Raw genomic sequence first — 26,260 nt, 5'->3', positions numbered from 1 at the left:
CTAAACGCACTGCAGGACAGCAAGTTGTCGCAAAAACGCTCGTAAGAAAGTTGTACTACTCTATTCTGTCCAAAACAAATGTGTGTGTGTGATTATGGATTACGAAATGTACGTCAAATTGGACTATAAATGATTGGCTGGTCCTCAATATTACCCTGTTCGCAAAGGTTCGGCTGTCAACAAAGCTCACAAATCAATTGCGACTGCAAAATTTGCCAAGAAGGTTCTTGTCTGGCAAGTAATATGTGAATGTGGAATTAAATCACGTGCAATTTTTACAAACCGTACTATGATAGGCGATTTGTAAGTCAGCGAGTGCCTAAATAAGTGACCTACCAATACTATGTAAACAGTGTTAAAACATTATTTTGTTCTGACTTGGCGACGTGTCATTACGGAACATTGGCAATGCAATGATATCGCAACCACGATGTCAATGTTGTGGGCAGAGAGATGAATCCACTAAATTGCCCATAGCTGCGTCTCATAGAAGAATTCTGGGCTTCAATGAAAGCCAAACTGCAGGAAAGTGATCGTCCTGCTATTTCAGAGGTACAGTTTCGTTCAGACTGGAACAGAGTTGCCAGGACCTTTACTGACGCCGCCGTCTGGTCCCTCACAGGAGGTTTCAGAAAGAAGGTTCGCCTACTAGCCAGACCTGTTTAAGCTGTGTGTTTTGCATACGTGTATTCTTTGTGTAGATCATAAAGTGTATTTTGTTGTAGCTTTTATGTATCCTTCAGGCATTATATCACTTTTGCAGTATTTTGTATGTGTAGTTATATTAAAAGATACAGCCTTTACTCTGAGCTACAACTACATCTTATCTTCCATAGTTGTTTCGGCAACTCAATATATATACCAGTTTGTATATAACTACTTCGAGTTTACATTGAACGCCCAATAGTTAAGAACTATGAACAAATGCAAAAGCGATAGTATTATGAGTATACTCTTTGCTGTCTGTTTCAGTAAAAAATTTTAAATCTAAAACAGCTTTAAAAGACCAATATCTGCAAGCATTAATTATTACCTAATAAATACAGTTTAACGAATCTAGAGTTTATTATGTTACTAAACAAATCGTTAGGCGGATTTATACCAGAAAAAAAAAATCAAATAGCAAAGGAAATGGTATCAACATAAATTTTTCATTTAATTAGATTCACAGTAACCTATCTCTAAATTATGACATTTTAACAATTTTAACAGGTAGCTAAGTACGTCAGAGTTTTAGTGGTATATCTATTAATAAGAACTAAAATTAAATGTACGTAATTTTCTCTTACTGTATTTTGTAGTGTTGAAATACATTTGACCTATTTTACTTGTTACAAAACTAACTGTAGTATTTACCTGTACAGGAAGAAAACTTTCATCATCTAATATCTCACGGAACACTTGAACCCACCGCTGCATAAGGACTTCATTGTAGTGGTCCCTGATTTCATGAAGCAAGTCGAAGAGTTGATTCACGGAGTAGCCGTAATTCTGCAAAATAGCATTTTCGAATCAATAGATTTTCCATAATTTCATTTATGAGATTTCTACCTCTATCAGATATATGCATTCACGGCATTTGTTTGAGTATTAAGTACTTATCTTAATTGAAATCTTTGGCTTGGGTGACCCGGGTTTGATTCATCCAGTGGGAGCTCATGTGGTTCGGATTCACGTTAATCTGAATGTCAACGTCCCATATAGCCTCGCTGCTGAAAGGGATACTAAATCAATTCAACTAAACTGAAATTTTCTACTGGAAAGAGAAGTACGTAATATGAGCGAGGAATTTAATGTTAATATTTTGAGTCCAGAAAGTTGAGGAAAAATTAAACTGTATAGTGTAAAAGATTATAGAAAATTATTAGATTATGGGTGGTATTTTTTACTGTTTTCAAAGTCACTCCCTCATTTTCAGGAGTAAAGCAACCTAAAATTTTCCTTTAAATCTGGCTTTATCTAAAAGCCGTAAATACATACTACTAATAAAATATAAACTGTATCTCAATACAATCTTCATTTTGCAAAATATAGTTCATACTTCACAGATAATTTTTGAATTCTTTCCCAAATGTCATATTATTACTACAGTAAAAAAACTGCCTCCAACGGACCCTTATTAAACGGAAATATTTCATGGTTTCATAAATTTAGTGGTGAAAAGGTGCAAATTACGATCATTAAACGGAAAACTGTGTTACGTGGACAATGGGCATCAAAATAATCCTTTTAACGAAAAATTTAAAGTTCCAGAATACAGAGTTTAGATTTTTTTTTTTTTTTTTTTCAGACAAGCTATGGGAGGTCAGGTATATATACACATATTACGTTCTTTTGTTAACCTGAACATTTAACCTGTAGACAACCAAGCCGTTGCGACTTTCTCAACGAAATCCAATTTATAGCTATTTGCAAATGCCAGTAAATGATTTCCTAATTGGTTTAGAGACATGACACAAGAAGCATAATACGCACAATAGATCAAAGTGAGAAAAGCAGAGGGGAGAGTGATGGAAGGGCCACAGCATTTGTCTTGAACTGAGGCTACAAACTCATCTGCAGAACATGTGAGAAAACTACGTCGCTGCGTCTCATTCACGCTTTCTGATTTCAGTAGTTTTCCTCTTTTTCCCACCCATAAAAGAAGGGGTGGTTATAAAATCTGAAAAGACATTACATTGAAGGAAACAAAGTGTTCTCTATCGAAACCTTGCAATTAGGACTCACAAGTGTAGTGTACGGGAATTGTCTGTTTGTTATCTCTGCCTTTCCAACTCTCGCTTTTATGACTTGTCAATCATCCTATAATTCAACTTTAACGGTACACCTCTAAATTTACATTTCTGTGATATTAATAAAACAAACCTAACCACAACACCAAATATATATTAATAATACTTGTGTAATTGGATGCTCTGGTCAGGTTTGTTATATTAATATTGTGGAATATTTCCAAAGCTATAATAAACAGATTACATTTTTGCTTTAGTTCAGCAGTAAATATTATGGGTTGGAAAACACGAATTGTCGTTGATCTTAACATGAGGATAAAAGTGACTCATGCTGGAGAACAACATTAACTGAATATAAAACATATCATGATGATGTTCAACGTAGGTAAAACTAGGTGTACGAGATTCCACGCTTTATCATTGTATTTGAAAAGAGAAAAGAAATGTTCGGAAAGAAAGAGTGACTGATTTTTATGTGGTTGTATGTCAAATACAGAAACCTTTCGTGATCGATAAGGCTGAGAAATCACGACACTTTAAGAACATGGAGATATGGAAGCTATCCGTTCATTAGGGATAACAAAAAAAGAAATGGATGACGTCACAGATCATGGAATAACGGTTACCGCATTTAATTTTTTTTAAAAATTAAATAACCCAACACGTCACTCCCACATCGAACTTTCCATCGCGGTGTGTGGTTGGTTCTCTTCACACACCGCACGTGTTTCTCAACTAATAACCAATGGGCCAAGACAACATTCAAAATACACAATAACACACTGAGCAAGGGTATGTGATAATAAGTATAAAAACACTATCACATAACAGTTTCAACACAATAACTGTGTCTTCATCAGACTTCCACTCCTTGTGGTTGCTTGGGAGTTGATCACTTATATACTGTCCGGAGATAAACTTTTAATTAGGCTCCGCCCCTTCGTTATAAAGTAACACTTGTGTGGCTTTCACTTTTAAGCTGCACACGTGTCCAATTAAAAGTTTACTTTTTTCCGCTGGATACATTCTGTCTAATTATCCTTATTATTTTCCCCCTTTCTTTCTTCTTCCTTTTCATTTCTTCTTCTTTAAGCAAAATCATCTTTATTTATCGAGAATCACTGCATTCCAATTCATCACCTTGTCTCCTGCCTTCATAATCTCCCTGGCTTCCTTCTATTTTCTCACTAGTTCTGTTCTCTACTTCTATGACCTCTGCTCCTTCCCACCCTATCCTGTGGTTTCTCTCTTTCTGATGCTTGTATATCGCATTGTTGTCCCTTTTCAATCTTACATCATCCTGGTGCTGTTTAATTATTTCTTGCATTTTCTTTTTTGCTTTTCCTATGTAAGTTTTGTTACACTCCGCGCATCCTACTCTATATATTACTCCCTTTGATCTTTGTCCGTTATTGCTTTTCTCTTGGTTCTTCTGACTAGTTCAATTATTCTGCTTCCTCCTTTTCTGTACGTCCTAATTCCTGCTTTCCGAAGCATTCTCTTTATCTTCTCTGTTTCTTTGCTTAGGCTTTCTATTCCAAACCATTTTTTGTACTTGTCTTCTTCCTCTTTCTTTCTCTCTCTTGCTATGTTTTGCTTGTCAAAAGTGAAAGTGAAAGCCACACAAGTGTTACTTTTTAATGAAGGGACGGAGCCTAATTAAAAGTTGATCTCCGTAGAGTATATAAGTGATTACCAACTCCCAAGCAACAAGACGGAGTGGAAGTCTGATGAAGACACACTTATTGTGTTGAAACTGTTACGTGATAGTGTTGTTTTTTTGTTTTTTTTTAATACATATTATCACATAGCCTTGCTCAGTGTGTTATTGTGTATTAGTATAAAATGGAAACAAGGCCTGATAGAATAGTTAACATTCAAAATATAAAGCACATTATCGTAAACTGTTAATGCAATCTTTACTCGCCAATATGAATTCTACGTCTGCCTCTGAACTTACTAAAATCGTCTTAGTTCTAGACGCGATCACTTGGATAATCTAAACTGTAAGGGGTTGTTATCGACAATTGTAACAAGCGCTTCCGAAAAATCAAAATTTCAGAAGAGTAAAGTTACTGTTAGTGAGGAAAATGAAGATGAACATCAGTAATTACAAAACTACAATAAAGTTGCTTTCAAAATTGCAATGTCGAAGACTACATCAACAAAGTGATGTGCAAACCGAAACAGACATAACGGATATAGGTGCTTTAATTGAGAATTACACGGGAAGTCGGAAAGAAGAAAGATGAGAAACATGGCACTGAGTTGCAAGAGTGTAAGTTAAATACTTAAGATGTAGTCAAAAGTTTAAAGTAACTGCAACAATTTACCTCACGGCGAAATGACTCTAGTATATTTAGTGGTTTCTCAGGCTAAAGTGTTTGTGGAAAGTCGAGCAAGAAAACTCTACTTAACTTTGAAAAAAGAAAAAGTGTGTAGGTATTTCTGTTCATTGTAAGTTATGCCAGTATTAATTTGTACCAGAAATAAATAATTGGCGGAAACCTATCTTTAATGAGAATTTTTGCGAGTCATTTCTCATTCCATTGAAGACAGGTTTTATTGTACCAGTATATGAAAGTAATTGAGGTATTTAATTTATACTTATCAGAGTATATGTAACATTAGTGCTAGTTTGTCTGAGAGGTAAGTACTTCAATATGCTTTCTCATGACGAAAAAGATTTTGAAATCAAGATTTTATCTAACGTGAGTGTGAAGTAAAGAAACTTTAAACTGATTTTGACAACGGAAATATGAATTGTTGAAATTATTTTACAGAGAAGACGGAAAGGTTAAGTTTTTCTTTGCAAAAGTGTACAAGCCACTAACTTATAGCTCTGAAAACACTCATTACTGTTCTTATTGATCACAATCATCAAAATATATTCAATATACAGTGATACCTAATGACTGATATACAGGGGCGGATCCAGGATATGATCAAGGGTGGGGCTAAACCAAATTTTGCTGTTTTCTCCAGTGTAAAGCAGGATTGAAGTCCATTTTATCCAGTGTATACCTGAGCATCAGTGTATAGCCCCCCTTTGGATCCGCCACTGCTGATATGTCATTTTATGAGAGTGAGACAACTGAAGGAATTTTAAGACATAATCTACTTACCCTTAACGTTGTGATGAAAAGCATAATCAAATTTTTTATCTGAAGCATTAGAGTGGCATCAGTACAATAGGCCTGTAAAGAAACATAATTGCCACTCAATTTTAGCAAAAATGTGTCAGAACATGATATAAAATGAAAATTCCAACTCATATGACAAGTATTTAATATTTAAGAAATTCAATCCCATTTCTAAATACTTAAGTCACAAACATATATATACTGATATTTGTGAAAAGTACAATAAATTGTACACAAAAGTATAAACAACAAACATATGAACATAGAATTTGCTTATAATGGCTCTACAAGCATAATTCTTTAAATGTCAAATTTTTACATCGTTGCTGCTCCATTCTGCTGTGCTGAAATGTATTCGAAGTGCCCCTTCGTAACTAGTAATATAAACACATAAAATTACTTCTGTAATAGTGGTTTTTTACACCCACTGTTAATCCTAATCCAATTACTCCTTCCGGAACAAAGAACCATGAACCAATCGTAATTGAATGGTAGGAATATTAGTTTGTATCATGATAAATTTATCCAAGGTAAACCAGGCAAATTAGCTTTATCTGTGAAATTAATTCAAAACAAGCTGATTTTTTTTGCACATGTCCAGACTGGTCTTGGGATCAAGCCCCCCTCCCCCATATTCGCCCTTTGTAATAGTGATATGTAGTTTTTATAAGTTGTTTTTAATAAATTGGCAATTGCCAAAATAGTTGAGGGAAATAGCATCTTTTTATACTTCTTTCGCTTTGTTTTAGCAAGTTTTCTTACTTTTTTCCCCCGCTACGAACTCACCTTACAAATACTGACTGATTATAATGTTTCTTTAGCATATGAATAGTGTCATCTCTTTTCTATAACCTAGTAATTTCCAATCTGTCAACATGTACTCAGAGTATTTTATCAGGTGCAACTATGGCTGAGCAATATGTTACATCCTGAAAAATGGGGATGGTAAGAAAATGAGATTTGTTTGGATCCATTCAACACGTTAAAACCACTGGCACCCTGAAACTTTTTGAAACTAGTAGCATGTGATTGTAAAATAGGAGGCTATTTAAGATGAAACTGCATACAAACTGGCTTTAAATATTCTATAAATATTCCCATTGCAAAGGATTAGGATGCCGAAACTCGATACCTTCTATGTCAATTTTGAAAGAGAAAACATGTTAGATTAAGTTGAAGACCATATACTTTATGGAAAAGAAAACTAACGGAATCTGAGAAGATAGAGAAGGTACTTTTGAGGAGAACGGTTTTGAACACTTAATAAGGAAAATGACTGAAGAAGAAGTAACACCAGGGAATTGCTAGTACATTCAAATCAGCTAGAGAGACGCTGGCTATAATCCAGCAAGTGTTCAGGAGTGAAAGCTTATCAAAAGCTGCTGTTTTGAGATGGTACAAGTACTTCGAAGACGGTCCCCGCGCAGGACGCCCAACCACAAGCAGAACCAACAAAAATGTTCAACGTGTGCGTAATGTGTTCAACTTAGAGCAGCAGTTAGTGTTCGAATCATTGCAGACCGAGTAGGAATTGATAAAATGATTATGCACACCATCACTACCGAGGATTTGAAGATGATAAAAATATGTGCCAAGCTCGTCCCGAAAGTTTTAACAGACGACCTAAGGTAAAAACGTGTCATTATTAGCGAAGGTTTTTTACAGTGCGTTCAGACAGACAGTGAGCTTTTGAACAATGTGATAACCGACGACGAAACGTGGATAGTGCGACTGAGACAAAATGCCAAAATGTCGAATGGTACATAAAAGCCATCTCCAAAAAGAGGCTCGAATGAGCAGGTCGAAGGCCAAGACCATGCTCATTGTCTTCTCTGACTACGAAGAATTTGTACCTGAGGGACAGGTCTTCACGGGTGCTTTCTACGTGGAAGTGCTGAAAGGATTGGACGGAAGGGTCAACCGAGTGAGGCCAGACACTGCCGCCAACTGGGAGCTGCATCATGACAATGCACAAAGCCACACCCTGCTTCGTAGTCAACGACTTCCTGGCCCGGAACGGCTTCGCAAAGCTTCCCCAGCCCTTCTAGAGTCCCCATCTGGCCCCGGCGGACTACTACTTGTTCTCTTAAGTGAAGACAGCCTTTAAAGGACACCGGCATGGGATAGCAGCAGAGGTTAAAGCGGCTTCGACGTGCTGCTTGAAGGACATCCCGGGAAAGAACTTCCACCGCGCCTTCCAAACATAGAAAACTCGCTGGTAGAAATGTGTCGACGCTCAAGGGTTCTATTTCGAAGAATTTCAATGATTTGCAGCGATATCCCCTCCTCCCCCAATTTGGTCTCATTACTTTTTACACAAATCCTGTATTCCGCATTTAAGACTGAGGTAATTAATATTGCCTACCTGAGTTCGAACCTGATAAACTTAGCTCATCAAAAGTTATTAGGATATTGTTTTGAAAGGTATTTCACTACTCAAGTTGATTATCAGATTTAACAATGTAACATTACAGATTTAACAATGTAACATTATGCACATTGTAAAGAAAGAAGAAGTTTTTTACCGCTGGATGATACGTCACTCATAACTTATTCCCAACAAATCAACCTCAGCCTATCCGTTGCATTGCATAAGCCTGCCTTAATGGGAGCAGGGGCTGTTATTTCAGATGAGGCTTTGGCAGCCACATTCGAGCTATTTATTAATTCAATTCAGCTTTATTTGATGGTGGAGGGGTAAAATGTAAATTAAAAAATATACAGGGTGGTAAGAAACTATTTCAACAAACTTCGGGAGCTGATTCCCAACTTCGAGACTAGCAAAGAAGTCCTCTGGAACTTTGGTCAGTGAGGGATAGTTTCGGCGATATAAGGTGGCGAAAGCGTGGGGAAAGAACTTCAGAGGGCCGTAATTCAAAATCAATACAAGTAGAGAATGCGCTTTAGAACCTAACACTCGAAGTCATACCTGCTCGATTGAAAAATGTAGGTTTCAAACCTCCGCAAGATGTGTGCGAGATATTCCCCAAAGGAACTAATCCAGGGCGTAAAATTTCAGTCAGTCACACTCGCCAGTCGAAAAATCGCCACTCTTCCTCATGTACAAGTTATTAGAGGCCCTCCTGCCCCCACTTCCTTTGGTTTGACAAAGAGATTGCATCAGTGCATAACATTTCAAAACCAGACAATTAGATACAGGATAATTAATTTTGAATGGATCACAATTCATATGCATGTTAAAAAATATCTTACCTTAAGACTTCACGTTTGTGTAGCGCTCTCTCTTTGCATTGAAAACAAACGCAGTTGTCGACTGCAGTTTTTAGATAAAAGTCTAAGTGAAGGGCCACTGATGGAAATTGTCAGAAATTGTCACTGATGGAAATCATACACTGTGTCAATCTTCAGTGAATTCCTGTAGGTAGTCATCTCTGTTGAGACTGCTGAAGCATCATTCACATGAAGCAGTACTCACAGGTAAAACAGCACAAAATGTGACAACTGGAAGCAAAATTGGGAATCTCGTAATTAAGTTTTCCATTGAGGGTGGGAAAGGAGGGACGAATACAACGTTGTGAAGACTTCACATTCCGTCTTTTCTCTCACTTACTGACAATTACTTTCGTGCGAAACAGAAATTGGTAGCCCTGTGAGTTTAGCCAGAAACCATTCCTACTGAACACTGGTCGACAGCTTTAAATTTCTAGTCGCCACTGGCGACCGGAAATTTTGCGCCCTGAACTAATCTATAAGTTCCTTAGGAGAATACCTCGCACACATCTTGCGGAGGTTTGAAACATACATTTTTCAATCGAGCAGATATAACTTCGAGTGCCATGTTCTATACCGCACTCTCTACGTTGCGTTGTTTTTGAATTACAGCCTGTGAAGTTCATTTTTCCCACGCTTTCGGCATCTTATATCACCGAAACTATCCCTCACCGACCAAAATTCCAGAGGACTTTTTTTGCTAGTTTCGGTGTCGGGAATCAGCTTCCGAAGTTTGTTGAAATAGTTTCTTACCACCCTGTATAAAACGTGCATATTGGGAAGGTTTCATATTTTTGCAAATACCAACTTTTAGAAAACTTGTGGCAAAAGCAAAAGGTTTGGTTCAGTGTTGAATTTATGTTCTCTCTCACACACACGCGCGCGCACACACACACAAAAAAAGTTCAGTAACTGAAAATGGTTGAAAAACCTCAAAACGTAAACTTTTTTTTTTTCAAAGTGGAGGCCCTTGCCCATCATCATCATCATCATCATCAATACAGCTTTTTTTTTTTTTTTAATGTTGTTTCTAAGCCCACTCTGTACATATGTACAAAAAATAAGCTTGTTCCGTATTAATTCCACTGATCGCCGCCTCTTTTTGAACCTAATTTGACTGGTCTAAGGAAAAGATACGTGAATCAACGATTTCATCTTAGTTCCTGGAAGCCCACTCTCCTTCAGCCTCCAGGACATAAACTTGTGGTCATACGCTTCTTTCAAAATTATACCGAACAATTACATTAATAACAATATGAACGTAAATACCTACAATACGGAATATTATAACAAGACATCTGGGATAGCAAACTGTTAGTAATTATTATGAACCCTTTCATATCATGCAAAATATACGGCACGATGGTCTAAGTTAGCTACTTCGATTACAATACAATGTGTGAATTTAATTCCCGGAAACGGTTGTAAAAAGATGTTTGCTCACCTATACACTAGTAATTGTTGTAACCTTTCAAAATTCCTTTCGAGAAACGACGCACTTTAATAGGCGACTTTATCACTGACTAGCAAAGTACACTGCTAGAAAGTGGTATAGTTTTTCTAGACCTTTCCCAACTAGTTTTCCGGAGCGCTCTGCATTATAAGCTAATACCACAGAGTCATTTAATCAGTATCTTTTCTAAGGGAGTTTTAATTTTGGAGACAGCCAAAAATCGTACAGTTCGAAGTCAGGGGAATAACATGCTCAAGTTTTGGAATGGATAACTGGACCCAGAACTTAAACGCTGCTCCAGATTTCTATCATTCATTTCTGACAGCTACGCAATGAACACGCGTGTTATTTCCTCTGTTATTAACGAAAACTGAGTTAATTAGTCTGCAACCATCACTGGCGCGGGGGGGATCTTCGTTTGATCCCAGCTCTCGCTTTTTGTCTTTTCCATATTTATTTTTAATACGTCTTTCTCGCTCTTTAAATTAAGTTTTCAAGTAGTGAAGTCTGCAAACAGAATGAGATCCTCAATGAAGCGAATTTGGATCAAGTATTTCCCCACTCATCCCATTGTTCTTCCAATTCAGAAACTGGAATAAATGTTTAAATACATCTCTAGGGCATATGAAAATAATCACCTGGCCGTACCAGTTTCTTGATTCTTACGGTGTCGGCATTAACCAAACCAAACCAAACAAAACAAAACTGTATTCTCGCGTTACTTTATTCAAAATTATAAATCACTAGCTTTGGGCACTGTGGGTTTCTTTGGTACATTTAAGAACACTGGTAACCATCGAGGTCTTTATCGAATTAAACGTTTTTTCGCAACCAATGAACTCAGAACAAAAGAGTATTAAAATATTAAAAGAGTATTAACATATTAACATTTTATTTGGGAGGGAAACAAAACTAAGTTTTACCAAACGTATACTCATAAAAATGTATAGTGTTGATATGCACCACTTACACATTTTTTACATATATTTCGGAGGAAGTTAAGCTTTATGAAACTTAACTTTGAATATGTGTGTGCGCTTCGACCAACAGTGATGACGGGGCATTGCGGCCTCGATACAGAATAGTAACATTTCTATTTTGTGTGAAAAGAAGAATCATATCTTACCGTACATCTATATATTAATTTAAAATTTATAACACGAAATTCAACCACAATCTTGGGACTAATTCTACTTATAAGTTAATTATTATAATGTAGTGAAATTTAAAAACAAGTACTATTTAAATTTGTCCTACACATTTAACGACTGAAACCCGGAATTCATGGCAAAATGAAGTGCTGAAAATGATAATCCATTCAAATACGAATATTTAAAAAGTCGGTGAATGGTAAAATATAGAATAAAAGCAATACTGTAAATATTACTGCATATTCAGTAGTAGGTAGTATTTACATACTCCATAAGAAATTAAAAGCTTCTCAGTAGGCCGGATAGTATACAGAAAGAAAAGCCTTCTTTAGAAAATATTCTTGCACCATACTCACTCTATTTTTTTTTTTTTTTTTTTTCGATCTTCTATTTAAAGCATAGGCCTACTTTCTGCATTGTAAAAACCTGCCCGGTTCCAACTAGTGCAATTTACACTATAATTTAGGGACAATCACACCACTTCAGTTAAAGGTCATGAACTTGTTTACTTTGTACTTCAACATTTCAATGTATTTTTAAAATTTTCAGTACTTTTTCACACGTATGATTACCTGGTTCTTTTTAATAGTTGTATATAATTCGCTGATGATATTTCTCACCTCACAGGCAAGAACTGTTTTCTTAGAAGTCTAGATTATAACTGGAATTTGACATCTGATACATGTAATAGAAGAAGAGGAAAGAGATAAAATCAACTAATGGCTTGGAAACAGTATAAAAATTGGCATTTTTCTTACAGAAATCTGAAAATATGCGAATATAACATTTGTGGCATTTTGCCATAAACTCCGGGCTTAACAGCACCTTGGAGAGAGAAACAGGTCCAAATGTTTATGAAGAAAATAAAAGTTTCAATATTACAAAAATTACTGTGAGGAAAATTATAATATGATATCGAAGTAATTCGGCGATTAACACCTTTTGCTTACGAAACGCGAAAATGCTATCAACTATCTATTACTTTGAAAAGAAGTATTCATTTATATAGGATTCTCTACCAACTTAATGATGTTTTAAAGCATCAATTCCATCAGAAAGAACTTCTGAGAGAAATACCTTCTACAATTTTCCGAAAAGATCAGGCTTAGTAAATACTTAAGACATTTAAGTGGGTCACAAAGCTTGCTGTGATTGCAGTGAGTGCTTACAATCCACACACCAAAGGCACTTCCACGCGTAACATTGAATAATAATAATAATTTTGACAAGAGCGAGCTCCTCTTACCACAACAGGAAAAAAGTAGGCAGTTTACAGGGCCGTCCCGTCGACTTTAAGGGCGAAAATAAATTGTGTGATCATGTTGTAAGTGAAAATGTCATATCTAGTATGAACACATTTGCTAAAACTTTTTTTTTTTTTTTTCAAATCAATGACAGTGGTATCTCACTATGAGTGCACTTCGCGACATTAACGTATACAGTAGTAAAAATGTCTTATGAAATGATGGTTCATCGTCTCTACATATTTTGAATCACAAGAATGAATTACAGATAGTAAACTTATTACTTTTCTTGAAGGGCCTAGCTCTTTTCTCCTGGGCAACCGCCCCACATGTTCCAACCACGGGAAGGCCCTAGTAGTTCATTACCATATAATGTATTCAGTGAAAGGAACGCATCAACTACGAAAGTCATTAATGTTATTCTCCTTACGTTCATATTTATGACAAAATTAAACTAACAAATACATACAGGACACTACATAAACCAACCATTAATACAGTACGGAAAATTCTACAAAGAAACGAAAGTCTTCATTCAATATGGCGGAGTTGGCAAAAACAGGCTTTCCACCTTGAACCTTTTTCTTTCCTTAACTTTTTCCCACACTCCGATGACCGAGTCGTTCAGTCTGGAAATGTCTGTATGTAACTTAATCAGTGTATGTTTGTTCACAATTCTTGTGCTTGTATGCTGCGGTCGGTGGCGTGATACTGTAATCGAGCTTTCTTGGAAGGGAGACAGTGCGGTGGAACAGTCTACACTGAGGTCTGTGGACTAGTCCTAGTTTATCTTCATGCACCGTATTCAAGGTCAGGTCATGGTTCGAGCCCAGGCTAGTTAAGCCCCATCCTTTATAACCTCGGAGTTGCATAAGGACGCAAAATACAAAAACTCACAGGACGAGACACAAAAGATCAATATATCCAGGTTATCCAAATGAAAGTCAGATTTTTTATTTCTGTATAGCTGATTATGGGAAAGATGTGAACATACAGGATATAAGAAACACTTGTTACACATCAGCTACACATAGTCGCCTTGACGCTTCAAGCAAATGTCTGATGTGTCATTGGATTGTGATCTCCCAGAGAAAAAGTTTGCTATAAAACCAGTTTAATTACACTGTGGGCGTGGCATCGCGATGATCACTTTCATAATTCGAAGACGTGCTAATCACAGGATGACAGGTCAGGAATATACGGTATACAGTAAAGGACAACCCAAAGAAGAAACTGAAGCACATCTTGGTACATCCTTTACCTAAATCATCACAACTACATCACCTGAACACGTACTATGTTTCAAACGCTCATTACCATTTTCATAAGACGATAAATTCCGGACTTCTACCACCCTCTACCATCAAAATGGGATAATTGTTCGCTGGGTTAATTTTGACGAATCCACGGTCAACGTTACTAATTACGTGGAAACATCATAATTTTAAAGTCCGCAGTTGCCAGCTGCTTCCTGGCGATGTATGTGACACTCCTGTATGTATGTGATATAGCCATTTCGTGACACAAATACAAAACTCCACTCCTCAAGCTATAACTCTACTACAAAATTCATTTTAGCTGATTGATTGGTTTAGGTTTCGACAGAGAGGGAAAGAGAGAGAGAGAGAGAGAGAGAGAGAGAGAGAAAATGAGTTCTAACGAAGAATCTCGAAGCAGAAATGGAAATATCTACAATTTAGTTACCAGAAAATTAAAGACAATAACACATATTTTTTAAAACTAGATTATATTCTTTCGCATATCTGTTTATCAGATATGAAGAAGAAAAAGAAAGAAAGAAAAAAAAAAGGAATATAAAGAGTGGAATCAGATTTTTCTACGGCTGATTTGTACTGAGAAAACCTTTAGTGGGGATATGCCCAGCCAAAAGGCTAACGAGAAGATCTTAAGGTACTTGATGAGCACTGGCGTGCAGACTAGGAGACTAGGCTAATTTCCTGGCATTTTAATTAAAGTATTTTATGATAAATATATACGGAATAAAACAAAAACAATGTTTATATTTCTCTATTTTTTCCTTAAAATAATAGTGTTTCAATTGTTCCCACACAACTTTAGTCTGCGCCTGTCCGCTGGCTGCAACAACTGAGTAAAGATCGGAAAGCTTAGGTTTAATCAGCTCTTCTCGGGGAAAGGAACACATTCCAGTCAGCTGTTTGCGTATCATGTTGTGCAGGCTCTAAGCTCAGGTGTTCAGTCGTAAGTAAATTTAATTTCCGTTTGCTTTTTACAAGTTACAGTTTTAACGCAGTTAAATGTACATAATTAATCTTGATACTATAAGAGATCTAGTGAAGTGTGATCTTGTTATATTATCAATATATTTTGAAAGTGACTCGAAGTGTAAAGTATGGGAGGGGACTCAGCTGAGAAATCTAGTCCCTTCCAGCAGAGCGATGGTACAAACAGTGGTATTACTTCAATTGGTATAGGGGTGTGGATCGGCCGTTGCAGTGCTGTGTTCTGGACCAATTATTCATGGTATCATTTGGAAATCTTAAGTTTTCAAGAAAAGCAACAACTAATGACCAATAGTAAGCATTTTCGTTCAAACAAAAAAGCAGTTCGCGGAGAGAATGATCTTCTTATCTCTTTTTCAAGAACTTGGGGTAGTCTTAAAGGATTGGGAAAATATTTACGAGGAAGGTCGAATGAAATATTACTGGCTATATGTTTTGGGACAAGGAAATGAAGAGCCTGTGGTTGTGGGGATATCAGTTATCGTCGATATGAATTGATAGAGTATGTAGGGTTTAGCCAACGTAGAAGGCTGGACATTGAGTGTATTTAAGAATCGCTACTACGGAATGATGAAATGTGTGTTGAAACTTTTAACACCCCAACTGAAATGTAAGACTGGTGTCGAATATGACGTCTTAACCCTGTGTCCCTGAGAATTTGCCGACAGAGATGACGTATGCTTTAAGGGATCAGCTCTTTATGGCGAATTGAGAAAATCTTGTTGGTTTCATGTAAGCTAGTAAGTAGGGTATAAGAAAGGTTCAGGGGGAAGATTATGATATGGAACAAGGAAGGCCTCGGAATTTTACCGTGGTCTTATTTTATTTATTGATTTCTTTATTTTGGTAAGATTTCTGCACGATTTACTTGTTTACGGATAAAGCTGATGGGGTATCTACGGTAGGACAGTGCTGAGGAAAAGATTTTATAGTTGTTGAGAGACACCGTGATGGAGGATACGTATGAGTTCCTCGATAGGTTGTTGCAGTATGTGGTTGGAAATTTCAATATGATGCGAGTGGAGATTTTGAAATAGAAGTACTGCCCACTGTTAGTAGGTTTGATGTTCACTTCAATGTCGAGATATTCGTTTTTGCCAGAGGAGGTGATGTGTTTGGAAGATAACCACATGAATTTAACGGAGGACTTATTGCTCAGGTAATGTAGGATGACTCTATATTATAAAAATATCACCTATGTATCGGAGCAAGATGAAAAGTGGAATGCAATGATGAACCCCTAAATTCTGTTTTTTACTTAAAGCCTTGATACCCAGGAAAATATCAATTTGTCAACCCCACCGAAGAGAACTCCGGTTTTCACGACTGTCAGTTCCAACCATACGTCCATATTTTGTTTCTTCAAAATGGTTAACTTCATGCAAGTTAAGAAACAAAGTGTAATATATATTTGATTGTTTCACTTTTTATTTGATTAATTTATTAACGTAGGTTTCTGTTTATTTTATTTCTACAATTTTTTACGCCTACGATAAAGATGTTATCAAATTTAGTCCCCTATGAGAAAAGTCACCGCACACCACTGTTGCTGAGAGTAGACATGGGTTCTCGAATGGTCCGATTATACGATAGAAAACGGATGACACAGTGAGAGCGGGAGCTTTTGAAGTAGAGAAAGTAAGTACTGTTGGCAGGTTTCATGTGAACGACACTGTCGAAATGCCTTCTCAAGTCTGAGTACATAATACGGGAAGTTACAGCATTCTTGGAGCAGGATAATGTAAATTTAACCGGGGGTTGCTCTTAACGAATATTACCAGTATTTGCTGACGGTGGATCCATGTTAGGAAAAATGTTACCTTTGAATCTAAGCCAATGGAAGGTTAGAGTGGGGGGAAAACGGGGAATTTGTTGTTTCAGGCGTTCTATGAAGTTGGCGTATCAGGGACGTATGGGAGTGTTCACTATCAGAGCTAACTGAGCTAGTTACATTAAGAATTGTGTGCTAGATTTTTGAGGTTTGGGACGTGTTTGAGGTGGGAATTCTTTGTCTAGAGTGGAACACTAGTGTATAAAGAAATGACATCTATGGAGGCAAAAATGGTATTTAGTGGAAGCAGTTCGATTAGTAGAGTAAATAACAGATAAACTGTTTTGTGTCTTGGAAGTACGATGGAAGAGTATGGACGTATGGTTGGAAATGACAGTTGTAAAAACCGGAGTTCTCTTCGGTGGGGTTGGCAAACTGATATCTTCCTGGGTTTCAAGGCTTTAAGTAAAAAACAGAATTTAGGGGTTCATCATTGCATTCCACTTTTCATCTTGCTCCGATACATAGGTGATATTTTTATAATATAGAGTCATCCTACATTACCTGAGCAATAAGTCCTCCGTTAAATTCATGTGGTTATCTTCCAAACACATCACCTCCTCTGGCAAAAACGAATATCTCGACATTGAAGTGAACATCAAACCTACTAACAGTGGGCAGTACTTCTATTTCAAAATCTCCACTCGCATCATATTGAAATTTCCAACCACATGCTGCAACAACCTATCGAGGAACTCATACGTATTCTCCATCACGGTGTCTCTCAACAACTATAAGATCTTTTCCTCAGCACTGTCCAACCGTAGATACTCCCATCAGCTTTATCCGCAAACAAGTAAATCGTGCAGAAATCTTACCGAAATAATAAATCAATAAATAAAATAAGACCACGGTAAAATTCCGAGGCTTTCCTTGTTCCATACACATAATCTTCCCCCTGAACCTTTCTTATACCCTACTTACTAGCTTACATGAAACCGACAAGATTTTCTCAATCTGCCATAAAAAAAAGTTCATTACGAGAACTGATCCTTAAAGCATATGTCATCTCTGTCGGCAAATTCTCAGGGACACAGGGTTAAGACGTCATATTCGACACCAGTCTTACATTCCAGTTGGGGTGCTAAAAGTTTCAACACACATTCCATCATTCCGTAGTAGCGATTTTTAAATACACTTAATGTCCAGCCTTCTACGTTGGCTAAACCCTACATCCTCTATCAATTCACATCAACGATAACCGATATCCCCACCACCACAGATTCCTTATTTCCTCGTCCTAAAACATATAGTAATATTTCATTCGACCTTCCGTATAAATATTTTCCAGATCTTTCCTCCAGATATCCTAAATTCTTTAGAAAAAGATATCCTCCTCCTCCTCTCCGCGAACTGCATTTCTGATAACTGTCTATAGTGACCCAACCTGATAATATAGGATCTCTGTACTCTCTCAATCTTTCATATGCTAATTTGTTCTTCAGTATATATATTATAAAATCTTCCATATATATATAAAATCTTCCATACTTAACATTTCATATACCTTACACTTATGACAGTTTTAGTCACTTTTATGTCATTTTAATTGCTTCTTTACCTTTCCACATTTCTGCCCAGTACCCTTAGTAACCAACCAAACATTTTTTTTTTTTTAAATTTTATTTTCCACTAGTAAACTCTTTCAACTTTGTACTCTGTACCATTACTACGCAACTGGACACGAATTCCGTTCTTCGTATAACGTTTCCTGATCCCATCTCAGTAGAAAACGTGAGTACACTGGTGTGTCACAAAAATACGAACAAATATCAGTTGAACTCCTTTTACATGGCTGTTAGTACCCTCGTCTTTGGTGCGGGAGATTTTTATTATTATTATTTTGAAGTTTAACATTCAATTTCAGCAGCTAGGCTACATAAAACGCAGAATTATACAGAATGAGATTCAAATGTAGTATACTTCCACCGGAAATTGTACCTTGTCCCCCCAAACGAAAGTCGAGAACGGTACTCATTAGTTACTTATAATACGAATCCATTTCTCACTTTAAGCTATAGGCCCACATCTCTCACAGCTTCGGTGCAAGTCGATGTAACCTGCTTTATTTTGCATAACACTACATCGGAGTATGTAACTAATACAATCTACCGCTGCACTGTACGTATTAAAAACTCATAGTATCTGCACAAATTGACCAACCTAGATGCACGTAGCACAACGCTTAAAGACATTTTGCCTCACTCGCTCAAATATCCCCGACGTCTCTTGCACAATTAAGCAGGCAGCTAGGACTCTTGCACGCAAGTCCTCCTCGGATTCTACTGGCGATTCATACACCAAGGATTTGATGTATCCTCAAAGGAATAAGTCGAGCTGGCTGAGATCCTGGGAGTGCGCTGACCACCGGATGGAACCTCCTCTTTCAATCCAACGACTAGTGAAGGTTGTACCCGAATAATGGCGAACGTTCACATCGAAGTGGGCAGATATGCCATCATGCTGCATCCACATGCTCGCGCGGACATCTAGAGGTACAGTCTACAATAGTTCGGGCAGTACATCACGAAGAAAGGAAGGCCCTTGGTGTATGAATCGCCAGTAGAATCCGAAGGGAATTTGCTTGCAAGAGTCCTAGCTGCCTGCTTGATTCTGCACGAGACGCCGGGAATAATTGAGCAAGTGAGGCAAAATTTCCTTAGGCGTTATGCTACGTGAATCGAGGTTGGTGAGTGAGTTTTTGGTACGTACAGTGCAGCAACAGTGTATTTATACTAAACCATACATACTCAAATGTAGTGTTATGCACAATAAACCTGGTTACATCGACTTGATACACACATTCGTTATTGATACGTCGTATTAGTTCCCACATATTGCTGCAACTTCAAGATGGCGAGACGCTTGAGCTAGCTGTTTCCGACCTTCGGTTTTCTATCTCAAAATGCATAATTGAACCCTTCTATCACCTGTATAAATTTGACTCAAAAGGTTGTGGACACCCTCTATATGTGAGATTAGTCGTGAACATACGAATTTTCTTTATCTTTTCTTTCTAATTTCTCATTCTATAATTTTGTCGAATTTTATTTCTCCTATCATAATTTCTCTAAGTCTACAACACAACCAAGGAACGATAAACAAAACATACATCAACCATCACAGTTTACACCATTACATATCATAAGACGTCAATGTCTAGCTTGAAATTAAATTTTCTACAACTAGTTCTCCTATGTTATATAGAAGACTTACAGATACATGCAAACGGTTTTGATCGCGAGTACATATGGGCGAAATGTAGCACGTGGCGAGTTAGTTCGTGTCACTCTACAACAATTCATGGTCAAGCTCTGTACTTTCGTTGCGTTTTCGTAATTAACAGATCGATAACAGGAATCGATAAATTATAATCTATCTGCTCAGAAAGTGAAAATGCCAGAACTCTTATCTTTCTATGGTTTCTGCTGGACTTTACTTTCTAATGGTTAATAATTGGCTCAAAGTTTATTATTTACGTCATTCCTGTTTACAGTTCGTCAAAACAAATACAATGTTGGAGCAGTCAGACTTAAACAGGTAGCAATAGCCGCAAAATGACGCCAAACTAAACGGCAGTGGAAAGGGTGAGCAACAGCCTTTTTTAAATACATACTTTAGCTACTAAAGACTTGTAGAACAGCGTAGAAGCAATAGATTCACTGTCGAAAAAAATGTGTGTGCATGCTGTCTTCACTTGTACACAACAGGCTAGTGGTTTAAATATTCACCTACGAAACACTCGGTATAACACACTACAATCGAATTAAGAGATGTGTCAAATCCCCATCAGTAGGCAGACCAGAGTGTCAATCTAGGTCAATCGACTGTCAACATCCATTCATCAATATTAGTGAATGAAATACAGTCATGTCCATGTTCACGATCTTCAACCGAAGAAGATTCAAGAATGAAGCCACCTGCCGTAAACTAAACTTCTCAAAAATGATTCTTTGTACTAAAGGTACGGTAACAATTAAACAGTATGCGTGGATCTTATTGGAGTGCTTCGATTTTCTCTTAATTTGTTATTTCACTAACCATGACGTAGGAACATGTGCCTGTAATTTAGCTCTGCAGGAGCGAAATTGTGTGGTGGGAAAGGATGTTTTGTGCAAGGTGATCCTGTATAAGTGGTGGTTAGGAGCCCACTTAAATAGTCGGGTCTCTTCCCTCACAATCTCGGTGTTGAAAAGGACATTAAGAAAACAAATACATAAAATATACCACGATCCACCTTGCAGGCGCTTCATAATCGAAAAGTCTTGAGCTCGAATTTTATGAACAGCCTTTTTTTTTTCTCCAGCAAGAAATAAATAGGACCTGGCTACTTTCTTTCCATCTCCTATTGTTAATGCTACCGGTGTATAATGGCATTATACCTGTTGTATCTGGAACTTCGTTAAATTGTAACTAAGTCCTTTGTGTCAATTTAACTTTATTTCATATATACAAGGGTTGTTTCACCAGTTCTGAGCTTAACTAAAGAATATTATATCTAGAAATATAAAACTTATAGGACATATTTATTGAATCTTCATGGGATGTTATACCAAATTTGGTTATCTATTTTTTCTGTGTTTTGGCAGGTAAAGAAAGACATTAAAATGAGGGACTCTGACCACTGAAGGCAAGAACTGTTATTGAGCATCTCCAAAAGAAGGATTTAAGAGCGCATGATCCACGTCGACATAGTATATCTTCTTATGCCACAGTCCAGCACTAAGATGATCTTTGACTAGGCAGACCCATTGAGTCACACACTCAATGAAACATTATTCCACGAGTATTATAAATGATCGCCGATTTACTATCAGCTAGACTGCGGAGATAATGGGCTTGTCAACTGCAAATGTTGACAGTATTATAAGCCATCATATCTAGAAATGAAAAAAATTTCAGTCCTCGAAATAAAGATGATCAAGGCGTAACATTTCATGCGATAATCTTCAACTTTTCCGAGCAAATTCAGATTCTTTTCTGACTCAATTCATAGCATAAGATGAGACGTGAGCTCACCATTACCAACCCGAGTCAAAAGGAAGTTCCAAGTAGAAACACTCCTCATTTCCACCTCCAAAGAAGGCCAAAGTCAGTGTTTTCAGCAGGAATGTTGATGGCAACTCTTATTGAATTCAGAGAAGTTGGTCATGATACACGACTATGTAGGCCTCCTACGAAAGCTCGCAAAAGGGCCGTGGAAAACTGACAAAAAGTATTATTTTATGTCAGAAAATCCCCCAGCCACAAGCTGGTCGTCGCCATGGCAACAATTCACACTGTGGCTTCAAATTGGTCCCCTACAGGTCTTTTTCGATCATTTTGGCAACTTCTGACTTACATCTGTTCCCAAATATCAACAAGAATTTGCAAAATGTTTGTTTTGACACCGATCATGACGTAATGTGTTTCATAGACTACATTCTGAACGACTTCGACAGAAATATATTTTTAAAAGTGGCATAAGCGCACTTAAAAAGATCTTTGAATCTTTGAAAGTGCTTTGAATTGTCAGGGAACTGTATTGAAAAGTAGCAATATACTTGAACTTTACGCTGTTTCTTTCATAGCTACGCATAGAACTCTCATAATAGCCCTCGTACATGAGTTTACAGAGCAAAGTTGTAGCACGTACCACGTTTTATTTCCTCCAGAATCAAGTTAACAACAGCAACATGAAACCCGTACTTCTAACTTCTGATATCTATTATTAATTTGATGAAAGCATATGACGCCTTCGAACAACGAAAAGCATCATTTCTATGTAAATAATCTCAACAGATACAAACATAAAATGAAAATAGCTATAAGGTTTCCATGTAATTCTTTGAAAACTTCACAACTGAGACAAAGTTAGTCTGCAAGAGATATTCTGACACAAACTGATGCCCAAGGCGAGCCCAAACAAGTTGAATATATTTATCACTAGCTTACAAGTGACTAATGGAAACGTTTTCACCTTGACATTAAACATTACAGTGTACTGAAAATTGGTATAGTAGGGATGTCAAATGAATCGTCGTGTTGGTTCACGGTTCAATTACCTCGGATCACACCGTGGCATAACAGAAAATATATTAGTTTCTACACTCACTGAATAAGTCAACTACCTAAATATATCAGGTTTACGAAAATTCAGAAGAAACATTATTAAAATATTACTTACTACTGAAAAAAAAAAAATATATGTATTTATAAAAATGAAATTCTTTTTCTGAGGGGGAATTTTAATTCTTGATCAGTATCATTATCACTCACCGTGAACCTGTTGTCAGCTACCCATTTAATTAACCTCAAACTATTTGGAATGAGGCACGTCGCAACTGGCAACCATGATAGAGGAGTTGAACTTGCGGGAACGGCTTCCCAAGGTGGAACACCGAGCTGCGGCACAGAGCAGGAGCCATTCATTACTAACAAATATTTCCTTTATTATTATTTAGATAACCACTGTACAGTCAAGCCCCGGGGTACACCATATTCATCAGGTTAAGGTAACAGTCAAAGCCAAGTGCCTCCCAGAACTGTCGTATAGCATTTGCTGAACAAAGAATGTAGCCTTCACCACAGTGCCACATACAGAAACAATCACAATAGCCGAACGTAAGCCACACAAAGGAATCAATATTATCACGTCTGTGCTGCCTTCTTATTGCTCCGATTTGCACTTTGCGACACAGTAGCATCTTGTCTTCTTTATTTACACTGCATATGCACACATTGATACATACACAAACATGGTTGGCACAGTTAGTTAGGTCTTGCCTGCATTGATACAACAGTGCTGCTCCAGAAATTAAAGAGAGGTGATGCCATAATGTGCAGAAAGAAATGTGAAGGTATTGTATGGATTAGTCAAGTTCATGTGATGTGTAATTTAGATGCCAATATATTAGATTTCATTTAGAACAAAAAACACATACAGAATAAAACTAAATAGCAACACAAAAACATTACAGGAACTGAAACTGACATTCTATTATCATATATTAACATTTCAGATCATTATTTTTCTATTTTTACCCTAGATGATGACAGGAAACTAATCTTCACTGAGAAGACACGTTTATTACTTCAATTTCTTTTTAATTAGTTAGTTTAGTATTCTTATTGTGATCTGCTCCGAAAATGGAGCAATTTATAACTCATTGAAAAAGCTGAAAGTATTCGTAAAAATTAGAAGTAAAAGGAACCACATATAACAAAGTATGTAAAAATTTTCGATCGATTTTACTATATAAGACAGTAATTTGTAATAACGCAATATTAAACCCTCTAAAAGTGGACTAATTTCTAAACTAAATGCAACTCTCACACAATGCTCTATGTACATATAATGCCCACAGATTTTCGTTTTTACAGTGCAACATATTTCTTCTATTCGTTCTTATTTGCTCTCTTTTAATGCCTCAGACCAAACCACTTGTCCAACATGCTCTGAATTAAAACCTTGTAGAATTTCAAAGAGTGAAACTCAACTCTTTGCTGACTCATTGATTCTATAAAATATAATTTCAGTAGAGATGGGAAGTAGGGAAATATCGACTGTTATGTCCATTTCTATATTAAACATTATCAAAGCAACCATGACTATATTTGGCACGAGTTTTTAATATTCATAATAGTTTTGCCTGTTTTATTTTGTATAGTGACGACGCAAAATCCACAATTATAATTTTACCAAAAAATACATGGTATTTCCCCAAAATCAGAACCGGGCAACAGACTGTAGCAAAGAGAGTAATTAGGGACGGTTTGCATATGGTAATGAGAAACAGAAGAGAGGGAGAGGACAATTTTTCGGATAGATTGCGAGGTCTGGTCGCCATCTTGAATTCAGCGTGTTTCGGAACAAATTCTAGCTCTAAAATATGTACCACGTAACCAGGGTCCAAAAAAAAAAAAAAAAAAAAAATAAAATAAAATAAAATAAAATAAAATAAATAAATAAATAAAAATGCTGAATACAATATAACAGATACCAAGATGACGAACGAATCTCGCAGTCCATCTGGCAAGTTTTCTACCTCCTCTACTATTCATTATTACATGTAAACTGTCCACAACTACTGACGTTTGTACAATATATACCCAGTCCGGACTTTTAGAACACCATGTACATTAATAAATTATACAAATTTTATAAGTAGATTTGGGAAAAGCCTTTTTAAACAGTGTTAATATTGAGTACTATTTATAAGTATGTCTACATCAACAAATTAATTTCTTGAATAAAATTATGAGTCCTTTCGAAATATTTTATGAATTCGATAACAATCCCATTACATTTCAAGAGTTGCTCTACTCTAGATACTTTTGGTACTTAAAATTACAGTTACTAACAGAACAGGAACTATGATTTCCAATGGTTCCGAACAACAAATAAGAATAAAGGTTCCTTCTATATAAAAATTAGTATTATCTTAGACGCTCCACGATGCTTACAAATGTATTTATCTGTCTGCTCAAGAGAACAGAGTAGTCGTTTATACTGACTGTACAATGACATTGCTAAGCAATAGCATTCTTATACATGCTATGATCGAAGCCCATATCAATGTATATGTAGATTCCAAATATTTCGCAATATTAAGATATTTTGTAACAAATATCATTACATATATTCAAGAAATACGTTAAAGCAACACAACACTTCAACAAAACAAAAAACTCAAATGATTGAAATTCAACTTACGGAATGGGTGCGCAATGCATTTATAATCTTCGACAGCGCCATATTCCAAACTTCATCCAGATAGGTTCTATTGACAAGACCATTCCCTGTATTTAAGACATGGTCTTCCACAACAAAAAATCCTACTATGCCGTGAATGTAAGCCCGATATCCTGCTATCGTTTCATGCTGTTGAGAATAACATAATATATTAGTAATATAATGTAGAATAACATAATTCCGAACTAGCTGTAATTAAATAATAATAATCAATCTAAATAATAAAAAGCTATGGCTATTTCTTTCCACCTTCCTCAGAAACTAAATATTAGCACTTTCGATCCTAAGCTTAAAAAGGACTCGGGAAACTTATTAATGCAAATGGACAATGCTAGTCTTGCTCGGTAATATTGTAATAATCCAACCCAACTATACCAATAAGTATTGTATTAATCTTAAAATGTTTAAAGATTTATTTGTCATATATTTCGCATGCCTACCGTTCTTTTACTACTCGATACACATCTTTTACTACAATTT

The 26,260-nt window shown here is 36.6% G+C and overlaps 1 protein-coding gene across 3 annotated transcripts in view; it reads right to left on the bottom strand.

Moving 5' to 3' along the window:
• Positions 1-26,260, bottom strand: part of Sec15 (exocyst complex component Sec15) — a 162,062-nt gene that overhangs the window by 27,389 nt on the left and 108,413 nt on the right. For all 3 annotated transcript variants that reach the window (XM_081763407.1, XM_081763402.1, XM_081763408.1), the window contains exons 9-11: positions 25,742-25,909; positions 5,858-5,929; positions 1,357-1,491 (exon numbers count right to left, since the gene is read on the bottom strand). In XM_081763407.1, the coding sequence (XP_081619533.1) occupies positions 1,357-1,491; positions 5,858-5,929; positions 25,742-25,909 (375 nt within the window). The remainder of the gene's footprint in view (positions 1-1,356; positions 1,492-5,857; positions 5,930-25,741; positions 25,910-26,260) is intronic.

The sequence above is a fragment of the Thermobia domestica genome, chromosome 1 (genome assembly GCF_964235325.1).
Source record: "Thermobia domestica chromosome 1, izTheDome1.hap1.1, whole genome shotgun sequence".
Taxonomy (NCBI): Eukaryota; Metazoa; Arthropoda; class Insecta; order Zygentoma; family Lepismatidae; genus Thermobia; species Thermobia domestica.
This window is presented reverse-complemented; position numbering and strand designations above follow the sequence as displayed.